The 21,449-nt window shown below is 42.5% G+C and overlaps 1 protein-coding gene across 1 annotated transcript in view; it reads right to left on the reverse strand.

The window, feature by feature from the left end:
- LOC139755945 (ADAMTS-like protein 4) overlaps nucleotides 1-6,343 on the reverse strand; it is a 300,564-nt gene extending 294,221 nt beyond the window's left edge. Inside the window, exon 1 of the mRNA XM_071674735.1 lies at nucleotides 5,642-6,343. Coding sequence (XP_071530836.1) covers nucleotides 5,642-5,665 — 24 coding nt within the window. The 5' untranslated portion in view covers nucleotides 5,666-6,343. The remainder of the gene's footprint in view (nucleotides 1-5,641) is intronic.
- Between the last annotated feature and the right edge of the window lie 15,106 nt (nucleotides 6,344-21,449).

Consider the following 21,449-nt stretch of genomic DNA (forward strand, 5'->3'; position numbering starts at 1 on the left):
AACCATGGAAAGCTGTGTGGGTATGTATGTTTGCGTGTGTGGACGTGTGTATATACATGTGTGTGGGGGGGGGTTGGGCCATTTCTTTCGTCTGTTTCCTTGCGCTACCTCGCAAACGCGGGAGACAGCGACAAAGTATAAAAAAAAAAAAAAAAATATATATATATATATATATATATATATATATATATATATATATATATATATATATATATATGTATATAAATATATATATATATATATATATATATATATATATATATATATATATATATATATATATATATATATATATATATATATATATATATATATATATATATATATATATATATATATATATATATATATATTTATATATATACATATATATGTATATAAATATATATATATATATATATATATATATATATATATATATATATATATATATATATATATATATATATATATATATATATATATATATATATATATATATATATATATATATATATATATATATATATATATTTTTTTTTTTTTTTTTTTTTTTTTTTTTATACTTTGTCGCTGTCTCCCGCGTTTGCGAGGTAGCGCAAGGAAACAGACGAAAGAAATGGCCCAACCCCCCCCCCCCCATACACATGTACATACACACGTCCACACACGCAAATATACATACCTACACAGCACGCTTCACATGCCTTGATTCAATCCACTGACAGCACGTCAACCCCTGTATACCACATGACTCCAATTCACTCTATTCCTTGCCCTCCTTTCACCCTCCTGCATGTTCAGGCCCCGATCACACAAAATCTTTTTCACTCCATCTTTCCACCTCCAATTTGGTTTCCCTCTTCTCCTCGTTCCCTCCACCTCCGACACATATATCCTCTTGGTCAATCTCTCCTCACTCATTCTCTCCATGTGCCCAAACCATTTCAAAACACCCTCTTCTGCTCTCTCAACCACGCTCTTTTTATTTCCACACATCTCTCTTACCCTTACGTTACTTACTCGATCAAACCACCTCACACCACACATTGTCCTCAAACATCTCATTTCCAGCACATCCATCCTCCTGCGCACATCTCTATCCATAGCCCACGCCTCGCAACCATACAACATTGTTGGAACCACTATTCCCTCAAACATACCCATTTTCGCTTTCCGAGATAATGTTCTCGACTTCCACACATTTTTCAAGGCTCCCAAAATTTTCGCCCCCTCCCCCACCCTATGATCCACTTCCGCTTCCATGGTTCCATCCGCTGACAGATCCACTCCCAGATATCTAAAACACTTCACTTCCTCCAGTTTTTCTCCATTCAAACTCACCTCCCAATTGACTTGACCCTCACCCCTACTGTACCTAATAACCTTGCTCTTATTCACATTTACTCTCAACTTTCTTCTTCCACACACTTTACCAAACTCAGTCACCAGCTTCTGCAGTTTCTCACATGAATCAGCCACCAGCGCTGTATATATATATATATATATATATATATATATATATATATATATATATATATATATATATATATATATATATATATATATATATATATATATATGTATATTTCCCTAAGCCAGGTACCCGTATATTCATCAGCCGCATGGGCAGGATTAAGGGGAGGGGAAATGAGTACCTAGGTTGGGTGTCAGCTGACTGCCGCGCCCAGGATTCGAACCCGTATGGGCCCGTAGTGATTCATGGTCAGTGACGCTAACCTATGTACCACGGAGGTGTGTGTGTGTGTGTGTGTGTGTGTGTGTGTGTGTGTTTAATTACCTGTTTGTGATATACTTTTATGGTAGGAGAAGGGAGCTATATGCTAGTGGGCTCCATCCCTTAAACTTCTCCCATCATACTTTCTAAACTTTTAAAGTTCAGAATCTTGTCAGTCTTTACAGTTTCCTTTCACAGTTTACGACAACCTGTAAATGACCTCTAGTTGTTTATCACTGCAACTTTCGAGTAAGGGTCCCTGCTGAGTCATCAAACTGGTATAGATATTTGAGTTAAGATCAAGTCTCTCTTACTTTTCTCTAGGATATGGTGGGCAAATAAATGGCCTCTAACCTCTCACTGTGATTTATCTTTCTTAATTCTGCTATCAACTTTGTTGCTTCCTCTGATCCTTCACGGATAGATTTTTGTCCTTCTTCATATTGCAATGCCTAATATAAGATGTGAACAATTTGCTAAATTTGCTAAATACTTGAATGCAGTTCTAATACATGCCATCAGACATGCCATCAGACAGTATGCCTCCTTAACTATTCTCCTCAGGTCATTTTCACCCATTGATTTCCTGCAGATTATCTTCTCTCCTGTCCCAACCTCATTACGACAACCAACTTTGAAATTCATCTAAGTCCGCATGTCATTAAAACAAAAAAAAAATAGCAATGGTCCCAAGACTGGGCCTGCGGCACGCCGTTAGTGACCCCAGCCCATTTCGAGAAAGTTCCTCTGATTTCGTTCCTTTGTTTCTTTCTGCTTAGATACTCTGTCTATCGACGGAGTCGTCCCCTTATTCCTTACCGAATGTACAACCTAACTTCTTTACCAACCTCTTATTTGGTGCGGTGTCAAATCCATCCAATCATTTCAGATGTCTGAAACGGAGCTCTCTCTCATGGAAGTTTTAAAAGTTCGTTGCACATGACCTTTCGCTGAATCCGTGTTGTCTCTCACTTAGGTAATTGCTCTTTCTAGGGTAATCATCTATTTGCTTTTTGATTATCTTTTCGAGAGAGAGAGAGAGAGAGAGAGAGAGAGAGAGAGAGAGAGAGAGAGAGAGAGAGAGAGAGAGAGAGAGAGAGAGAGAGAGAGAGAGAGAGAGACAGGGTGTGGATGACTGTATTTTGCGTATTGCGGAGATAGAATATAACGCCAGACTTGTCCAATCTCTCAACCTTGTATACATGCCATGTCTGCACGATATGTATACACAGAAATACCCATCCTAGCCTGGCCAGATACCCTACATATCGACTTGCACGAAAGGAGGCTGGTAGGTGTGCGTGTGTGTGTACGTGTAAGCTTCTTTCTGTGCAGTTTTTGCTTCATAAAACAATACAGACAACATTTAATCATCATTAGTAGGCTCGAATTTGATCCTTGTTCTAATCATCAACCCAAAACTTACGTATTTCACAAATAACTGTTAAGTACTTCCATTAAAACCATATGAAAAAAAAAATACATATCGGTCAAGGTCAACCTCCAGAGCCAGACAGCACAATAATACTGATCCAAGGGACGGCTACCGTCCAGCCCTGTGTGTGTGTGTGTGTGTGTGTGTGTGTGAATTTTGTAATTACTTAACTGTAATACCTACTTGTACAGTACAAGGAGGAAGTTTAACTCGTTGGGCCCCATCTCTTGAACATTGTGTATGGGTCAAATCTAAATAAGTTCAATTTGCGACCAGCTGCCAAAGCTATAGTAGAGCTACTTAACTACTACACATTATTACCAGCAGCTAAATTTGCGTTTCGTCCTCCTCTCCATACTTGCCTTTATTGTATCTTATGTCCTTGAGCACGACAGTACGGTTCTTGTGCACGACAGCACTGCCTTAGAACACGACAGATTCGCCTCTGAGCACGACGAAACGACTGTTGAATACGACGGTACGATGCTTGTGTATGATGCCCTGGCTCGTGTTATCCTTCTCATGAGGTTTACAGCTGTTCGAGAACAGCTAGATCACTTGTTACTTCACGACAAAATCCCAAACGTGGAGGTTAACAGGAGCTCCCAGGCTGGGACTGAGGAGCGGTGCAGGAGGACTCGGGTAGCAGGGAGGAGGGACCCTCACCCAGAGGAGCACATATCGGTCAAGGTCAACCTCCAGAGCCAGACAGCACAATAATACTGATCCAAGGGACGGCTACCGTCCAGCCCTGTGTGTGTGTGTGTGTGTGTGTGTGTGTGTGTGTGAGTGTGTGTGTGTGTGTGTGTGTGTGTGTGTGTGTGTGTGTGTGAATTTTGTAATTACTTAACTGTAATACCTACTTGTACAGTACAAGGAGGAAGTTTAACTCGTTGGGCCCCATCTCTTGAACATTGTGTATGGGTGCTGCTCTCTGGGCCTGAAGAAATTGCTATCACACACACACACACACACACACACACACAGACACACACACACACACATACACACACATACATACGTACATAAACATACACACACACACACACACACACACACACACTACGGATATTGCAAAGGCAGCAGATGATTGAATAAACAAACTGAGCACACACACACACATGCAAACACACAGTCACACACTCGTGATTACACATGATCTCTGCTTGATCCCGGGCGGCTTACACCAGTCTCCTTCGACCTTCTATTCAGCGTGGACCATCGGGGTCGGGTCGCTCGTATTCCCCACCCTCGAGGTCATGACCCCACCCTCCCTCAGCGCTGAGCCCTACTGGATATATAGTACGCAGTAGACTTCCGGTACGTTTTGTCGTGATGCGTGCTCATGTAACGCTGCCCCACCGTCACCCGACCCGACCTTACTGATCAAGTTTACTCTCCATACCTGACATTGCTGAGTCGGCAAGCACTAGTGAGCTCTCCACATACGACCTTACTGAGTAGTGAGGCACGAGTCCACTCTCCACACCCGACTCAGCTAAGGCGGGAAGCACAAATGATCTCTCCATACCCAAACTTACTAAGACAGGAGACACTAGTCAACTCTCCATAGCCGACATTGCTGAGTTGTGAGGCGCAAGTGAACTCTCCCCAACCGACCTTAGCGTGGAAGACATGTTTTAACTTTCCTCTTCATTTCTGCAGAGTTCAACCTCTTTACATGCCACAGTAATCACACAATACATCACAGTACTCTCCACCAACCAAAATTAGTAGCAATATCCGTCGAATTCCTTTTTGTTAGGTATCGAACAGTCTTTAATTACCCAAGTCTTGCTGTTGAACTGTCCCTCTAAGCTAAATATCACGGGTCAGATACATATTTTCAACAGGTCGAGACACCAACTTTCTGTCAGTTATTTCGATACAGTCTTCACCAGACGTGTTTGTACCCCATAGACTGAGGGAGAACCACTACGTCTTATTTAAAGCTTGAGGAGCCGAGTGAGCCATCACTTATCACCTCCACCCAGCCCCTCCCCCGTCAACGTCGCACCACCCACTCCACACTTACACAACCCTGCCCCTACTACACCCACCACGAGCCCACGGTACCCAATATTGGTTCTACATCTTCCACTAAACCGTTCTAAAACACAATAATACCTGCAGCGCTTCAACAGCTGGCCCCACAGAAACCTATGAGGAACCGCTACACTGAAAGCCCACACTATTCTCCCTTCCCCCTCATACTAACAGGACCCCACGATGTCTCTTACCATAACTCCAACAGTCCTTACAACATCTTCCATTATACCATATCGACGTTCCAAAACACTCCATTATGACTCCCAATCACCCTATCAGATAATACCACATAAAACCCTACAAGAAGCCCACAGCACTACCTTGATTCCACAACGATATATTATTACCCTATAAGAACCCACAACACCCATCATGGATTCCACAACACCCAGCAATATCCAACAAGTAACTACAATACAGGGGAAGAAGAGGGTACTCACCATCAGGAAGTAAGCAGAAGTCATTCTCTCGAGTCAGAACCACACTTCAGCACAGATGTTACTTCAGTACTTCCCCCACTCCAGCACCTGCCACTTCTTCAGTACTCCCCTCACTCCAGCACCTGCCACGTCTTCAGTACTCCCCTCACTCCAGCACCTGCCACGTCTTCAGTACTCCCCTCACTCCAGCACCTGTTACGTCTTCATCTATACCAGCTATCTGGTATATTCGGCGCTGGCTCTCTTCCTGTCACATTTTGGAACTTTAAGATATAAATCTGATGATATTACAGCAAGATTCTCTTGAAACCGGTCATTATTTTCTATTTTCGAATCAGTTTTTCAGTTCACTACTTTGACGTACGATTAATGCTGCTGTATTAACTTGCGCGTTCTGATCACAGTATTGAGCAAAGCACAAGTGACCCAGGAAGGATGTGACCCCAGCCAGTCAACTGAAACGACAACTGACTCACATGATTCTCGGCATAATCCATCAACAATTATATCTAATGAATGCTGTATGATTCTCCTCACCCTGACGGTGTATACAGGCAAGTGACCAGAGTCCACTTACGTAGCCTAACGCACGTGCGCGTTGTGTAATAGTTTGTTTGGGGAGTACTGGCAGGGAGGATGCCCGGGTCGGAGCGGCGCGCCTCCTCGTCGGAGTTGGGTGTCGACGACTGACCCCCTCAGGGCCTCTCCACCATGCTGCTCCACTCTCCGCCGCCTATCCTGCCCACCCGCCTACCAACCCACCCTACCCCGCCGCTCTTACCAAACTGCCTTACACAAGCACACAAACACACACACACACACACACACACACACACACACAAACATCTCTCTCCACCTTGTTTGTCGAGGATCAGGCTCGTGCCCAGTCGCAGACTGTCCTGCACCACAGGGTATGTGGCCTCCCGCCGCCACAGATTAAGCCTTGAACGTATGCAGTCATTACCAAGGACGCGCCACGTTCAGTTACTCCTACAGTTAGGGAGTCAACTCATTCTGGCATGAACACTTGGAATGGGCGGTCAGGAAGGCAAGGGCTTGTGTGAAGCAGAGACACGGCAGGCAGATCGAACGCCATCACTTCAGCTTCCCAAGCGAGAGTATCATTACTGTCACCTTAGGCTGGCCTCATGACCTTGTCTGCCCGATCGGAGTCACACTACCGGGCAAAATGGAACAAAACGGAATCGGATAATCATATACGCAAAATCTACAGAGAACCAAGAAGTCTTCGCTTTGATCAAATAGGGATAATGTAGTTGATATGAAAAAAGAAAGTCTTTTGGAATACCAGCCGTACTTAAAGCATAAAGATATATTTACCATAAGGATCAGATACAAACAAACATCGTACCACGTCCTAGTCTCACCGCAAAGCACAGTACATCCAGAGGAGGGGAAGAGCCAGCGGTACTCAAGGAACCAAAGGATGAACACGACGCATTCCTTGGCATGTGCGTCACGCTCAACTTCCCAGGGATACGCCATCCGAGATGCTTTTTCCTCACTATTTCTGGGGAGGCAACGCAGCCTCTCGCAATGCGTCTTGGTGTAGTCATCTAACTGCTCGGCTGATGACATATGCCTCACTCGCCAGCAGCATGAATTTATGGTTCAGGGGAAACGGAACTCCCTTCTTAAGCCAAGCACATCTGCCAGGTGGGAACCAGAGCTATGTTCTTCTACCCCCACATCCCAGGACTGGTTTGCCCCAGAACACGGCTGCCCCAGGACAAGGTTGCCCCAGAACACAGCTGCCCCAGGACAAGGTTGCCCCAGGACACGGCTGCCCCAGGACAAGGTTGCCCCAGAACACAGCTGCCCCAGGACAAGGTTGCCCCAGGACACGGCGGCTGCCCAAGGAGGGGGCTGCCCCACAACTCTGTTCCTGTCATGTGTATTCTTGTTTAGTACCTTACTGTAGTGGGATGATTTACCTACTACCACCCAACATGATCCTGAGCATGATTGTATGGTGCATGAAACAACAACTATAGACATCCTGCTCTGACTGGCCGAGTGGTTTGCTGGATCTCCCGTTTTCTCGGATCACAACGAAGTCTATATCCGTTGAGGACGTAAGCTTTGCCGTAACCTAATCTGATGATACGTACGATATAACATTCCTGAGGTTAGATTTTTGGAGTTCCATGGCAACAATGCGGAGAGTTGTAAAGTCGATTGTAAAAAGAAAATGTTCCCGCTCGTAACCTCTAAATTTTGAGATTATTTCACAGATCATATGTCTAAGGGATGTGCTGTGAATACATCAGTAATATCCAGCTAAAATAAAAGTGTAATGCTTGTGTACGTATAGTATTCAATTCTATTTTCTAAATGAATTACAGGATTTCATTTTTTTTTTTCGTCAACCTACCTTAATGGTCATATTGGCATTCGAACAAATCAATCTACGCCCACATTGTGACGTATATACATGACGTCACTCCAAGGACTAGAGTCACTTCCGGAGATATCAGTTAATGTTATCTTACTCACGGGTCCAACTGTGACGGCGGCAGCAGACAGGTCTCCTGTAACTTACCACTGCACACTGAGAATACGAAATTATGAAAATCTGTATATTCGAAATGGTGTTGTCTGTCTGTATGAATGTCTGTCTGTCTGTCAGCAGAAAAAGTTCAAGGCGGGTCTTGAACCTAGCTTAGTGAAGATAAGGTATGTAGCACAGATGAAGTTGTATACCAAGCTTAGCAAAAAATAAAGTTACTGTAAAGATGAGGGTGTAGTGAAGACGAGTCCAGTGAAGATGAGGGTATAGTAAAAGAAAAGTATGGTGAATACAAAATGATCACTTCATGGCTCATACTTCAGCTTTGAACGTAACTTTTGTGAGAAGAAGGGTACCTCGAAGATTAGGGCGCAGAGAATAAGAGTCCAGCGAACGCAAAATGATCTAGGCAATGATCGGCCCTAGGAAGCGGGATTATACTCATAGCAATGATTCCATAGCAGTGGATACAGTAAGCCCCAGAGGGTCCGAATCTGGCAGGAATGATAATGCCAGAAACGCTAACACTTACAAGTGAATGCAGTATGTGCCACGCCCAACCAATAATCACCACCATGTTTGCTGTGGAGAGAGACACACTCAAATGAAATAGGAGTCCCAAACTACAGCAATGTTCTTGTTCTGCTACCAGTATACATCTAACTTCGAGTGCATGATCAATCTTCATTACATACTAGATCTTTACTACAGCGAAGATATCTTGGAATATGTCATACTATAGATTAAACCTTCGCCACCTGTAGATGCCTTCCTGCAGAAAGCACCAAATATGAAGCTTATTATTCATCAGTATATAGGATATCATGATATGAAATCCTCAATAAAGCATGTTAGCTAAGACGGTACAGGCAATATAGTATCCTAATTAATGCCATCTCATTCAATGTATATATATATATATATATATATATATATATATATATATATATATATATATATATATATATATATGTATGTATATATATGTATATGTATATATATGTATATATATATATATATATATATATATATACGAATAAAGTGCATATGAACTCGCACCTCCATAGAACATACAAACCTCCAACAGCCAGGATCGAACCCGGCACCCCTGTGTCACAGGCGGGAATGCTACCGCTAGGCTATCGGCCTGGCTAATAGGAAATAGGTATTCGAATCCTTTGTACTCGAATACCCTTCGTCTCACGTTCGTGAGCAACGGGGTCTACACCGGGTATTTCCCATTAGCCAGGCCCATAGCCTAGCGGTAGATTCCCGCCTGTGGCACAGAGGTCCCGGGTTCGATCCTAGCTGTTGGAGGTTTGTATGTTGTATGGAGGTGCGCGTTCATATGCACTTTATTCGTATTCATATACCTCCGCGTTGTACAGTTAGGTTAGGTAAAATGCTATCTGCTAGCTGTGTGAGCCTGATGGGAAATGACCACTACCCCGTTGCTCACCAACGTGAGACGAAGGGTATTCAGGTACATAGTATTCGAATAGTTATTTCCTATTAGCCAGGACCATAGCCTAGCGGTAGCATTCCGGCCTGTTACGCAAGGGTCCCGGGTTCGATCCTGGCTGTTGGAGGTTTGTATGATATATATATATATATATATATATATTTTTTTCTTTTTTTTTTTTGCTGTCTCCCGCGTTTGCGAGGTACCGCAAGGAAACAGACGAAAGAAATGGCCTAACCCACCCCCATACACATGTATATACATACACGTCCACACACGCAAATATACATACCTACACAGCTTTCCATGGTTTACCCCAGACGCTTCACATGTCCTGATTCAATCCACTGACAGCACGTCAACCCCGGTATACCACATCGATCCAATTCACTCTATTCCTTGCCCTCCTTTCACCCTCTTGCATGTTCAGGCCCCGATCACACAAAATCTTTTTCACTCCATCTTTCCACCTCCAATTTGGTCTCCCACTTCTCCTCGTTCCCTCCACCTCCGACACATATATCCTCTTGGTCAATCTTTCCTCACTCATTCTCTCCATGTGCCCAAACCATTTCAAAACACCCTCTTCTGCTCTCTCAACCACGCTCTTTTTATTTCCACACATCTCTCTTACCCTTACGTTACTTACTCGATCAAACCACCTCACACCACACATTGTCCTCAAACATCTCATTTCCAGCACATCCACCCTCCTGCGCACAACTCTATCCATAGCCCACGCCTCGCAACCATACAACATTGTTGGAACCACTATTCCTTCAAACATACCCATTTCTGCTTTCCGAGATAATGTTCTCGACTTCCACACATTTTTCAAGGCCCCAGGATTTTCGCCCCCTCCCCCACCCTATGATCCACTTCCGCTTCCATGGGTCCATCCGCTGCCAGATCCACTCCCACATATCTAAAACACTTTACTTCCTCCAGTTTTTCTCCATTTAAACTTACCTCCCAACTGACTTGACCCTCAACCCTACTGTACCTAATAACCTTGCTCTTATTCACATTTACTCTTAACTTTCTTCTTTCATACACTTTACCAAACTCAGTCACCAGCTTCTGCAGTTTCTCACATGAATCAGCCACCAGCGCTGTATCATCAGCGAACAACAACTGACTCACTTCCCAAGCTCTCTCATCCCCAACAGACTTCATACTTGCCCCTCTTTCCAAAACTCTTGCATTCACCTCCCTAACAACCCCATCCATAAACAAATTAAACAACCATGGAGATATATATATATATATATATATATATATATATATATATATATATATATATATTTATATATATATATATATATATATATATATATATATATATATATATATATATATATATATATATATATATATATATCTGGGGATAGGGGATTAAGAATACTTCTCACGTATTCCCTGCGTGTCGTAGAAGGCGACTAAAAGGGGAGGGAGCGGGGGGCTGGAAATCCTCCCCTCTCGTTTTTTTTTTTTTTATTATTTTCCAAAAGAAGGAACAGAGGGGGCCAGGTGAGGATATTCCAAAAAAGGCCCAGTCCTCTGTTCCTAACGCTACCTCGCTAACGCGGGAAATGGCGAATAGTTTAAAAGAAAAAAGAAAATATATATATATATATATATATATATATATATATATATATATATATATATATATATATATATATATATATATATATATATATATATATATATATATATATATATTACAAAGTGCACTTTCGTGTAATGATTACATCATCAGGGGAGATTCAAGAATGAAAAAGAAGACTTGGTCAGTTTATATACAAAATAGAGCCGGAGCTAAGACGCCGTTGGTACACAAGTGTTTCCGGTAGATGATGTTCGGGCGTGGCACCGTGCCTGTCATGAAATTCCATGTGGACAAGACAGGGAACTGTTTACATATTCTACTTACGACAAAGCTATCCAGTTTGTAAAGACCTTCACAATATAAATGTTACAATTCTTTGTATATTCAATAAGAGAAGATTCAATGCTATTTCTCTTTGTCAAGAAGTTACAGTTGATAACTGAATTAGCGTTACTCCAGTCACTATAATGGTCATAACTTTTAACATGATAAGACAAAACTTTGATTCTTGTCCCTGTTCTTACATTATATTCATGTTGCTGAAGGGTTGAAAGACAGGTTGGAATACAAGTCTGAATGGAGAAAAATTAGACGAAGTGAATTGTTGTAGATATCCAGAAGTGTACATGATAGCGAATGGAACCATGGAAGCGGAAGTGAGTCATAGGGTGGGAGAGGAGGCGGATGTTATGGAAGCGATGAAAAATATGTGAAAAGGGAGATCGTTATTTCGGAGGGCAAAGATGGGTATGTTTGAAAGGAATAGTAGTTCCAGCAATATTATACGGTTGCAAGGCATGAGCAATGGATAGGGTTGTGGGAGGAGGGTGGATGTGTTGGAAATGAATGTTTGAGGAGAATATGTAGTGTTAGGTGGTTTGATCGAGTAAGTAATGAAAGGGTCAGAGAGATGTGCGGTAATAAAAGACCGTGGTTGAGAGAGCAGAAAAGAGTGTGTTGAAATGGCTTAGACATATGGAGAGGAGTGAGGAAAGGTTGACAAAGAGGATATATGTGTCAGAGATGGAGGAAACAATTTGAACCGGGAGACAAGACTGAAGGTGGAAGGATGTAGTGAGAATGATTTTGAGTGGTCGGAATCTGAACATGCAGTAGGGTGAAAGGCGTTCACGTAGTAGAGTGAATTGCAACGAACTGGTATATTGGGGTCGACGTGCTGTCAATGGACTTGATGAGGGCATGTGAAACGTCCGGAGTGAACCATGGAAAGGTTTCTGGGGCCTTGGATATCCTTATCAACCTATCAAAAACACAGTCACCCCTTTTCTTAATAAATTCAACTGCAGTACAATCCACTCCAGCCGCTTTGCCACGTTCATCTTACACAAGGCATTCACCACTCTTCTCTTTTCACCAAAGCACTCTCCATGACTCTTTCACTTCGCATGCCTCTCCAACCATAACACCCTACATCTGCCACTCTATCATCAAACACATTCTACAATTATTTGAAATAATCATTCCATCTCATCCTCACTTTATTACTACAAATCATCACTTCCCCTTTTGCCCCCTTCACAGATACTCCCATTTGTTCCTCTATCCTTCGCATATTACTTACTTCCTTCCAAAACATCTTACTTTCCCTAAAGTTTAACATTACTCTCTAGACCTAACTTTCATTTGCCCTATTTTTCAACCCCTACATCTTCATCTTGACTTCCCATCACTTTTTCTTATACATCTCCCAATTATTTGCACTTCGCTATACGTACCACCCAAACGCCTCCTGTTTTTCTTCCCTTAGCAACTTTACTTCTTCATCGCAACACTCACTACCCTTTCTACTTTGCCCACCTCCCACCTTTCGCATAAAGCATGGATCTCTTGCACGTGCCATCAATGTTTCTGTAAATACCTCCCATTCCTCACCCACTCCCCTCACTTCATATGCTCTCTCCTTTTGCCATTCTACGCTCAATCTCTTCGGATATTTTTCAGACAAGCCTCCTTTCCAAACTCTCTTACTCTCGCCGCTCTCTTCTCCCCGTCACTTTTTCCTCTTTTTCGAAAATCTCTTTAAATGTTCAACCTCGTCTCTATAAGATAGTATTCAGACAACCCACCAGCTGACCCTCTCAGCACATTTACATCCTAAAGTCTCGTCTTTTACACGCCTGTCAAGTAATACATAATCTGATAACGCCCATCGACCATCTCTCCTACTCACATATGTATACCTGTATATATCTTACTTTTCAAACCAAGTAATCCCAAATGCTAGGTCTTTTTTTTTTTTTTTTTGAGCGCACGATTCAACAAGCTCTTCACCATTTCCATTCATAGCACTGGAGACCCCATGCAGACTAAGTGTACCCGTAACTGCCAAATTTCTTACCTTCGCATTTAAATCATCCGTCACTAATACCCAGTCTCGTACACTAAAACGGCTGACACATTCACTCAGCTGCTCCCAAAACACTTACCTTTCATGATCTTTCTTCCCATGGCCACTGATATATAGATTAAAAACAACCCCCCCCCCCCCCCCCCCCACACACACACACACACACCGCAGACTAACTAGTGGCAACAAACATCAACAATACAATTGACATTCTCCTCCGACACATCCTCTCGCAATAACACTTGGCACCATCCTCCACAACAATGAAAAAACGTACATGGCCAATTTCATAGTCGGCGCGCCGCCATGCTAGATTAACTCACAATGACCTCACCCCTAGAAGATTAAAACCTCACAATGGAGCTCCTTCAGAGTAGTTCTTTCCTCAGCTCTTTTCACTTTCTACACAACCTCCTAATACGTCATGCAAACCTGAATATGAAGACGATTTCATATGCAGATGACCCCAATATCACATCACGACACACTGATATCACAGTAGCATCAGGTATACAGTAATACATTGTACAGTTGGAACAATGGCTCACTAGGAACAAAATGCCTGCGTCTCCAAAAAAGTCTTCAATCAGGTTCTAAACCTCACACAAACATGAATCCAGCTTACACCCTCCAGCTATTTTGAATGGATAGTCTCTCCTGTTGAGCGAAATACCAACTATTTTAGACATTACATATAACACACACGTAACATCTCCTCACACCAATTACATCAGTACAAAAGCACCACATAAACGAAATGTTCTCATGACTAACTGGCACCAGATTTGGAAAAAAAATGATATCCATTAACATTCTATACAAACAATTCATCATTGCACTTGAAACTACACCAAACATACGTGGTCATCCATATTGAAGCTGCAAGTCACACAAAATAATGTACCTAGAACTATCACTGGCTGCCTAGCAAACTCAGTCACTCAACACCTTCGCAATGAAACAAAAATTCACTCATTGTTTTAGTAGCAATTTCCAGAGCTTTGCAACATGCGGCAGCGGAACACTCAAGCCCATTATGAGTCACATGAACTCAAGAACAGCCATACAAGCGTTGCAACACAGCCAACCAAGGGATAATACAAACATCATTACCTTGATCCTTGCGAAACTCCAAGACCGTCAACGACAAAACCACCGGACCATCCTGCACTGGATCCCTAGCCAAGTAGGGATAGTGGGAAACGAGATTGCTGTTGAGGCAGTCAAGATAGGCACATGTTTTTCAAACGTACAAATACGTCCAACCAAGCGTAAACACATCAAGATCCCACTCAGGGATACAGCAAGGATCCGCAACAAGAACTTCCTTGAATCCTTGAACGCCAAATGGTACCTGGTGGCTACACGTGGAGAGTCGCTATGCACAGACAAACCCTAATCACTCTACATCGACTATAACTAGGATACAAATGCAACTGGTTGATGATAATCAAAGGTGTTGGTAGATAATCCATCTATTGTCAGGAGCCAGCAGCAAACCCACTGGAACATTGTATCCTAGACTGCGAAGTTACACACAATCTCCGCACCAGAATCCCGATCTTTCAAGAACACACCATACCAGCGAACGCACAAGCCTACAAAGCCTAAGCAATATGCAACACTCTCCAACTCATTACAAGATATCGACCATCCAGATGAAACGATCACCTAATGTTCGCAGCAAGTGTGGGTTCCGGCATCAGGAGAAGCGCACTCAGAGCCTGACCACGTTCAGGAGTGGGAGGAGGTGGTAAGCTGAAGCAGCTGTGGAGGTGTATGAAAGAGTGTAAGGAAGTGAGCACTGCGAGAGATGGGTGTTTATTAGGGCTTATGCATCTGGCCAGAAAAGAAAGATCTTGAGTGCAACTGTTTTGTGAACAGATTAGTACGTGAGTCAGCAGCTTTGGTGCAAGAGACTGGGTATTAGTGATGAGTAATATAACTGTGAAGGTGAGTAATGCAAGATAAAATGTGGCACGGCAGCTAGAGTGGATGGCATTGCAGTTGCATTTATCAAGAAAGGAGGAAACTGTGCTGTTAATTGGTTGGTTATGTTTTTTGTGTATATATGGATCATGGTCAGATGCTTGAGGACTGGCCGAATGCATGTATAGTGCTAACGTATAAAGACATGGGCACAAAGGTGAGTGTTCAAGCCACAGAGATGTAAGTTTGTTGAATGTACCGGGTAAATCATATAAGAGGGTAATGACTGAGAGGGTGAAGACATGTACAGAACAGCAGACTGGGAACGAACAGTATAGTTTCAGAAGTGGTAAAGAATGTGTGGATTACATGTTTGCTTTAAAGAATGTGTGTGATGAATACTTACATAAACAGAAGGATTTTTTTTGGCATTCATAGATCTGGAGAAAGTACATGGTAGGGTTGAGAGATGTCTTATGGAAGGTCTTGGTAATATACGGTGTGGGAGGAAAGTTGCCAGAAGCGATGAGTTTTTTTTAATGAGTGTAAGGCATGTGTATGACGAGGGAGAGAAGAGAGTTAGTGATTCCAAGTGTAGGTTGGTCTTCGGTAGCGGGTGTATGTTGTCACCATGGCTCTTGAATTTTTGTATGGATGGAGTGGTGGGGGCGATATATGTAAGATTCTTGGAGAGAGATGCAGGGATGCAATCTATAGGATAAGGTGGCCTGGGAAGTGAGTCAGTTGTTGTTTGTTGATGACTGGTCACAGATTCGAGTGAGAAATTGCAGATGGTGATCGAATTTGAAAGGGTGTTAAAAGGACGAAGTTGAGAGCAAATGTGAATGAAAGGAAGGTTATTTGGATTTGCCAGGGTAGAGGTAAAGGATGGGTGGAGAATGAGTTTCAGTGGAAAAAAGATAAGGGAAGTGAAGTGTTTTAGATACCTGGGAATGGACATGGCTGGAAATGCAATCATGGAAGCGGAAGTGAGTCATAGGGTGGGACCTTCGAAGAATGTATGGAAAGAGAGGATGCTATCCAGGAGGGAGAAAATAGGTATGTATAGTAGTCCCAGTAATGTTGTATGGATGCGAGGCATGGGCTACATATGATGTACTTAGGAGGGTGGATGTGCTTGAAATGAAATGATTGAGGAATGAATGTGGCGTGAGGTGGCTTGATCAAGTAAGTAATCAAAGGTCACGAGAGAGGTGTGGTAATAAAGAGGATGTGGTTAAGAGAGCTGAAGAAGGTGTGCTGACGTAGTTTGGACATATGGAGAGAATGAGTAGAGGTTGAGAAAAAGAAAACATATGTTAGAATTGAAGGGGTCAAAGAGAAGGCGGAAACAAAACCGGAGATGAAGAGATGGAATGAAAAAGATTTCGAGTGATTGGGGTCTGAACATTCAGGAAGGTGAAGGACGTAAATTGCATAGAGTGAATTGGAACAATGTGGTATACAGGGGTCGACGTTCTATCTGTGGAATGAGCCAGAACATGTGAAGCGGCCAGGAGAAACCATGGAAATGACCTCTTTGTTGATAGGGGGCTGTGGTTACGATGCATTTTACATGATAACTAGAGAATGGATGTGAACGGATGCTGTCTCTCTTTGTTCCTGGCGTTACCTCTTTTGCGAGGAACAGCGATCCAGTTACAGAAAAAAAATCATCATGGCATAGAAACCTAAAAACAGAAGAATTAACCATCAGTGGCACTGTTCCAACTAGAAAAGAATAGAGTGAGTGATACAATGTACAGTCACGGTGAGGGAGACGTGACAGAGGGTAGGCGATACCTACACAAACACTGGTCAGCTGAGGCACAAGTGGCGCCACTCACCAGCACCACAGCCTCCTTCACTCTTGCAGGGGCACAACGCGGATTCAGTTTCAGAGATTTGTTTATTTAATATATATACGTATTAAAAGAGGAGAGTCCTTTGAGATGAGATATAGCTCATGATATCCATTAGAATGATTCATTCAGTAGCATAAAGTTATGACCTTTTCCTCTAATCAGCAGTATTTAGAATGCGGAAGAATCACGAACACAAAAACACAACACACGAGAGCATAGTGACAGCAGGCATCCATAAGTTACCTTAGCGCGTCACGTAACCAGAACGTCATTATCATATTCAAATATAAAACGTGAATGAGAGTCAGCCATCACTGGCGTCTGGGAGAGAAAGTTGATTTAGGAACAACTCAAGTGTTATCAGCTTATTAATGTTGAGTGTTAGTATACGAGACACGGCTGCCACCAGAGGAATCCAGTGTTCCTGCAACTGTAGTGTTGCTGCTGCTGTAGTGTTGCCAAGGCTGTAATGTTCTAGGAGCTGCAGTAATCCCCTTGCTGCACTGTTCTTGCCGCTGCTATGTTTCTCTTGCTGCAGCGTTGCTGTTGTTGCTGCTGCTGTTGTGTTGTTTGTTTATATCTAAGGCTACGGTCAGGTACAGGTATTACTTGGAACATGAATAGGACTAAGATAGACAGAGAAATAAACGTGTGAAGGAAAATAATTATCAAGGGTTTTAGAGGAGAAGGATAAATTGCCATTTTAAAAGGGTGTGAGACATATGATCAGATAAGAAATGACAGTGTAAGGGAGAAGTTCAGTTGTAGTAGGTGGACTCTGTCCACCGACCAGGGCAGTGCTACCTCATGGGTGACAGGAGGGTTTGTGATACTGTCACTCGATATCATTAACCACAAATCACACTCTCTCCTTCTCAAACAAAACACCTGACAACACATATCTCACACAACCCTTTAGTCACCACTCCAGTTTTCTTTCTCTTTAGTAAAAAGAATGACAATATATCATCACTGAAATTCTAAGATGTCGACATCATGTGACTGGAGACTGCACTAGCCTCTCCAACTATCGCCCCATTGTTCTCCCTTTCACTAACTACATATCTTTGAAAACCTCCTCATCCCTCAGTGTCTCAAAGAATTAGAATCCGTTCCCCCTTCTTTACCGATATGGTTGTTATGCTAAGTCTACTGATGATCTCTCGCATGTGACTCACCTCTGGTCCCTCTGTCTCAGGGATTTTGGTGAAATAATTTGTCGTGGCCCGTCACTCCGTCAAAGCCCTTTGATATGATGTAGTATGAGTCTTTGCTTTCTAAGCTCCATTCCTTGGTTCATATGCTAATGATTCCACTTTATGCATCTTAACTCACGTTCCCTCCCTCCCTACTCCATACTCGTTGTCTTTCTCTTATTAAGCACATTGTTCTCATTTTGGACCTATGCATCTTCTCAGAATATATGAGCAGTAACTTTGTTAAATCTGATGGTATTAAAACGCAATTCCTCCCTACATCTCTGAGTCACCGCGATCAATGCATCTGATATCGTTAACATATTGGGCATAACCATATACTTCACACTGCCATGGATATTCCGCATAATCAACATTACCTTCCCAAACGTTTACTTGTGAACAGCGGTTTCATATTGCCTTTGTATGGGGTATTGCCCGGACATCTGGAGTGATTCTTCTCATCAGCTAAAGTGGAATCAAAATCTTTCCGTTTCCTCACTTCCTATGGCATCACCTCTCCTCAGCTATTCCCTTCTATACACCTGGATGATGTTCTTCTATTTTACCAGTATCATTATGGCCATAGTTTTCATAAGCTATATGTATAATGTCCCTGCCCGAAAGGTTTGACCCTAAGGCACGCTCGTGGATGTTGCCTCCCACAATTTCTGTTTATAGACTCGTTTGTGTCCAGAGAGAGAGAGAGAGAGAGAGAGAGAGAGAGAGAGAGAGAGAGAGAGAGAGAGAGAGAGAGAGAAGAAGGGACATAAGAGTAATATGAGGCGAGTTATGGGGTGATGAATGTAAGAGTCATCCAATACTGAGTTTAAGGAGAACCGAGAATCAGAAAACAACTGAACTGTTTCTTCTCAGTAGGGAAGAATTTTAGTATCAACGGAATGAGAAGGCGAAGGAAAAGTTATATAACAGACCATCGAACTCTTTCAATGGAACAAGACGGGAGGTAGTCATTACTCTCTCTTAATAAAAGAATTTCTTGAGTTACAAATAACATCTGTACTGTGGCTTGCAAGTCGGTAGGATTTTTTTTTTTCTTCAAGTCAGCTATGCTAGGTTCCTTGCCTAAATGGCCTCAGAACAAGGAATGGTTGAACCATTGTCGAGAGGAATACATACACTTAGAGGAAGAGTCAGTTCGCTCAACACTGACTAAAGTTATACGTTTAGCAGAGGCAGCAAATGTGTCACTCGGGTGAAGACAGAAATCTTTCAGTGAACGATGGAAAAGAAAAAAATCCTAAGTTAGTTCAGCCATGACAGTGTCAGCACTGACGTATATAGGAGGCAGTCAGAGTAGGAGAGGCTAATTAAGAGACGTTTGAGAGAGTATTGTTAGATTAATCTATCATGGGTGAGATTACATGGTTAAAGTGCGAAGGACTGGACGAGAAAACAGTTCCATGATGTTGAGAAAGTGGTCGTGAGGGTTTGGGACGTGGAGAGGATGGTTGATGATTTGACCACGTCATTCAAGAACTGAAAACGTGAGGGCTTCAACCCATGCCATCTAAGAATGAGAATTTCAGTCATTCTCTCTGGTTTTAGCTGATATCTTCCGAGTTGAGAGCCTCACCTTGGGGATGAGAGGATATCACACTCACGTTGACAGAATTTAGATAAAGATAATATATTCTTAGGTGTAGAGGCACAAGGTGAGGCAATGGGAAACTTTGATAGTTGCGAGACAAATCATTTAGCCAGATGACGTCAGCATTGCGAGATTCAGAATTTACGAGGCGTTGCCACAGGCGTCTTAGTGATGGACTAAATACAAACAAGTGAAATCATAAGTGAAGGTTATATTTGGAGACTTGAAGCGATTATTGGGCATGAATATTATTAAGGATTTAAGTTTCAGGGGGAAATAAGGTATTAGGAGTAGTACTCTATATCACGTTCGACAGAAAAAAAAAAGTTCAGCAGCAACACTAGGAATGATGGTAGAATGAATCAAAAAAGTCAGGTCGATTGAGAGGAAGGGTCATGGAGTGGGTGTTTACTGCTGCTCACTGATCCTTGCTCCCTTGATCTCGGCAGCAGAGTCAAGCAGACTAGTGATTCTTCTCACCGCAAGACGCCAGAACTCTTCCATGATTGAATTCAGTAGTTTATAATGAAAAAATAAAATTTCTGCCTACTGTAATATTTCCATTGCAACGCTGTTTCTACTGCAGCAGCGTTTCTGATGCTGTAGTGTTCCGATTGCTACAGGGTTTCCGCTGCTGTAGTTTTCCTCTTACCGCAACGTTCTTGCACCTTCCTGCTGCTACAACAATAGAGGGATACTTTACGCGCACTTTTTAGATAATTAGAAGTGTGGCGGGTGATGCACAGGTGAGATCTACAGAAGTATGACTGAGGGCATGATGAGAGGTAGACCAAGAAAGAGATGCATATACTCAGTCAGTGAAATGTTTAAGGTTAGAGTGATTCAAAGTGAGGGTACCAGGAACATTGTCTTTGGTCTGTTACAGTAGCGGTGTGTTGTCAGTGACCGTGATGTTAATGGTGACGTGTTGTGTGTGTGGCTGAGGGCGTAAATTGTAAAGTGTTGCGTGTGAAGCTGGAATTGTGAATTGCAACGTTTTCTGTATGAACATTAGTTGTGAATGGCGACGTGCTGGGTGAGATTGGGGGTGTGAATGGCAACGCGTTGTGTGTGACACTGGAGATGTAAATGGTTTCGACGCATTGCACATGACAGCTATAGAATGTATGTGGACGAATACGGCCTTTCTTCGCGGTACCCAGCTAAACGGAGGACGAAAGGAAGGAGGTTTTAGTGTACAAAGAACAAGACAAAAAAAAAAGAGAACATCAGT

Source organism: Panulirus ornatus, chromosome 20 (assembly GCF_036320965.1).
Source record: "Panulirus ornatus isolate Po-2019 chromosome 20, ASM3632096v1, whole genome shotgun sequence".
NCBI lineage: Eukaryota > Metazoa > Arthropoda > Malacostraca > Decapoda > Palinuridae > Panulirus > Panulirus ornatus.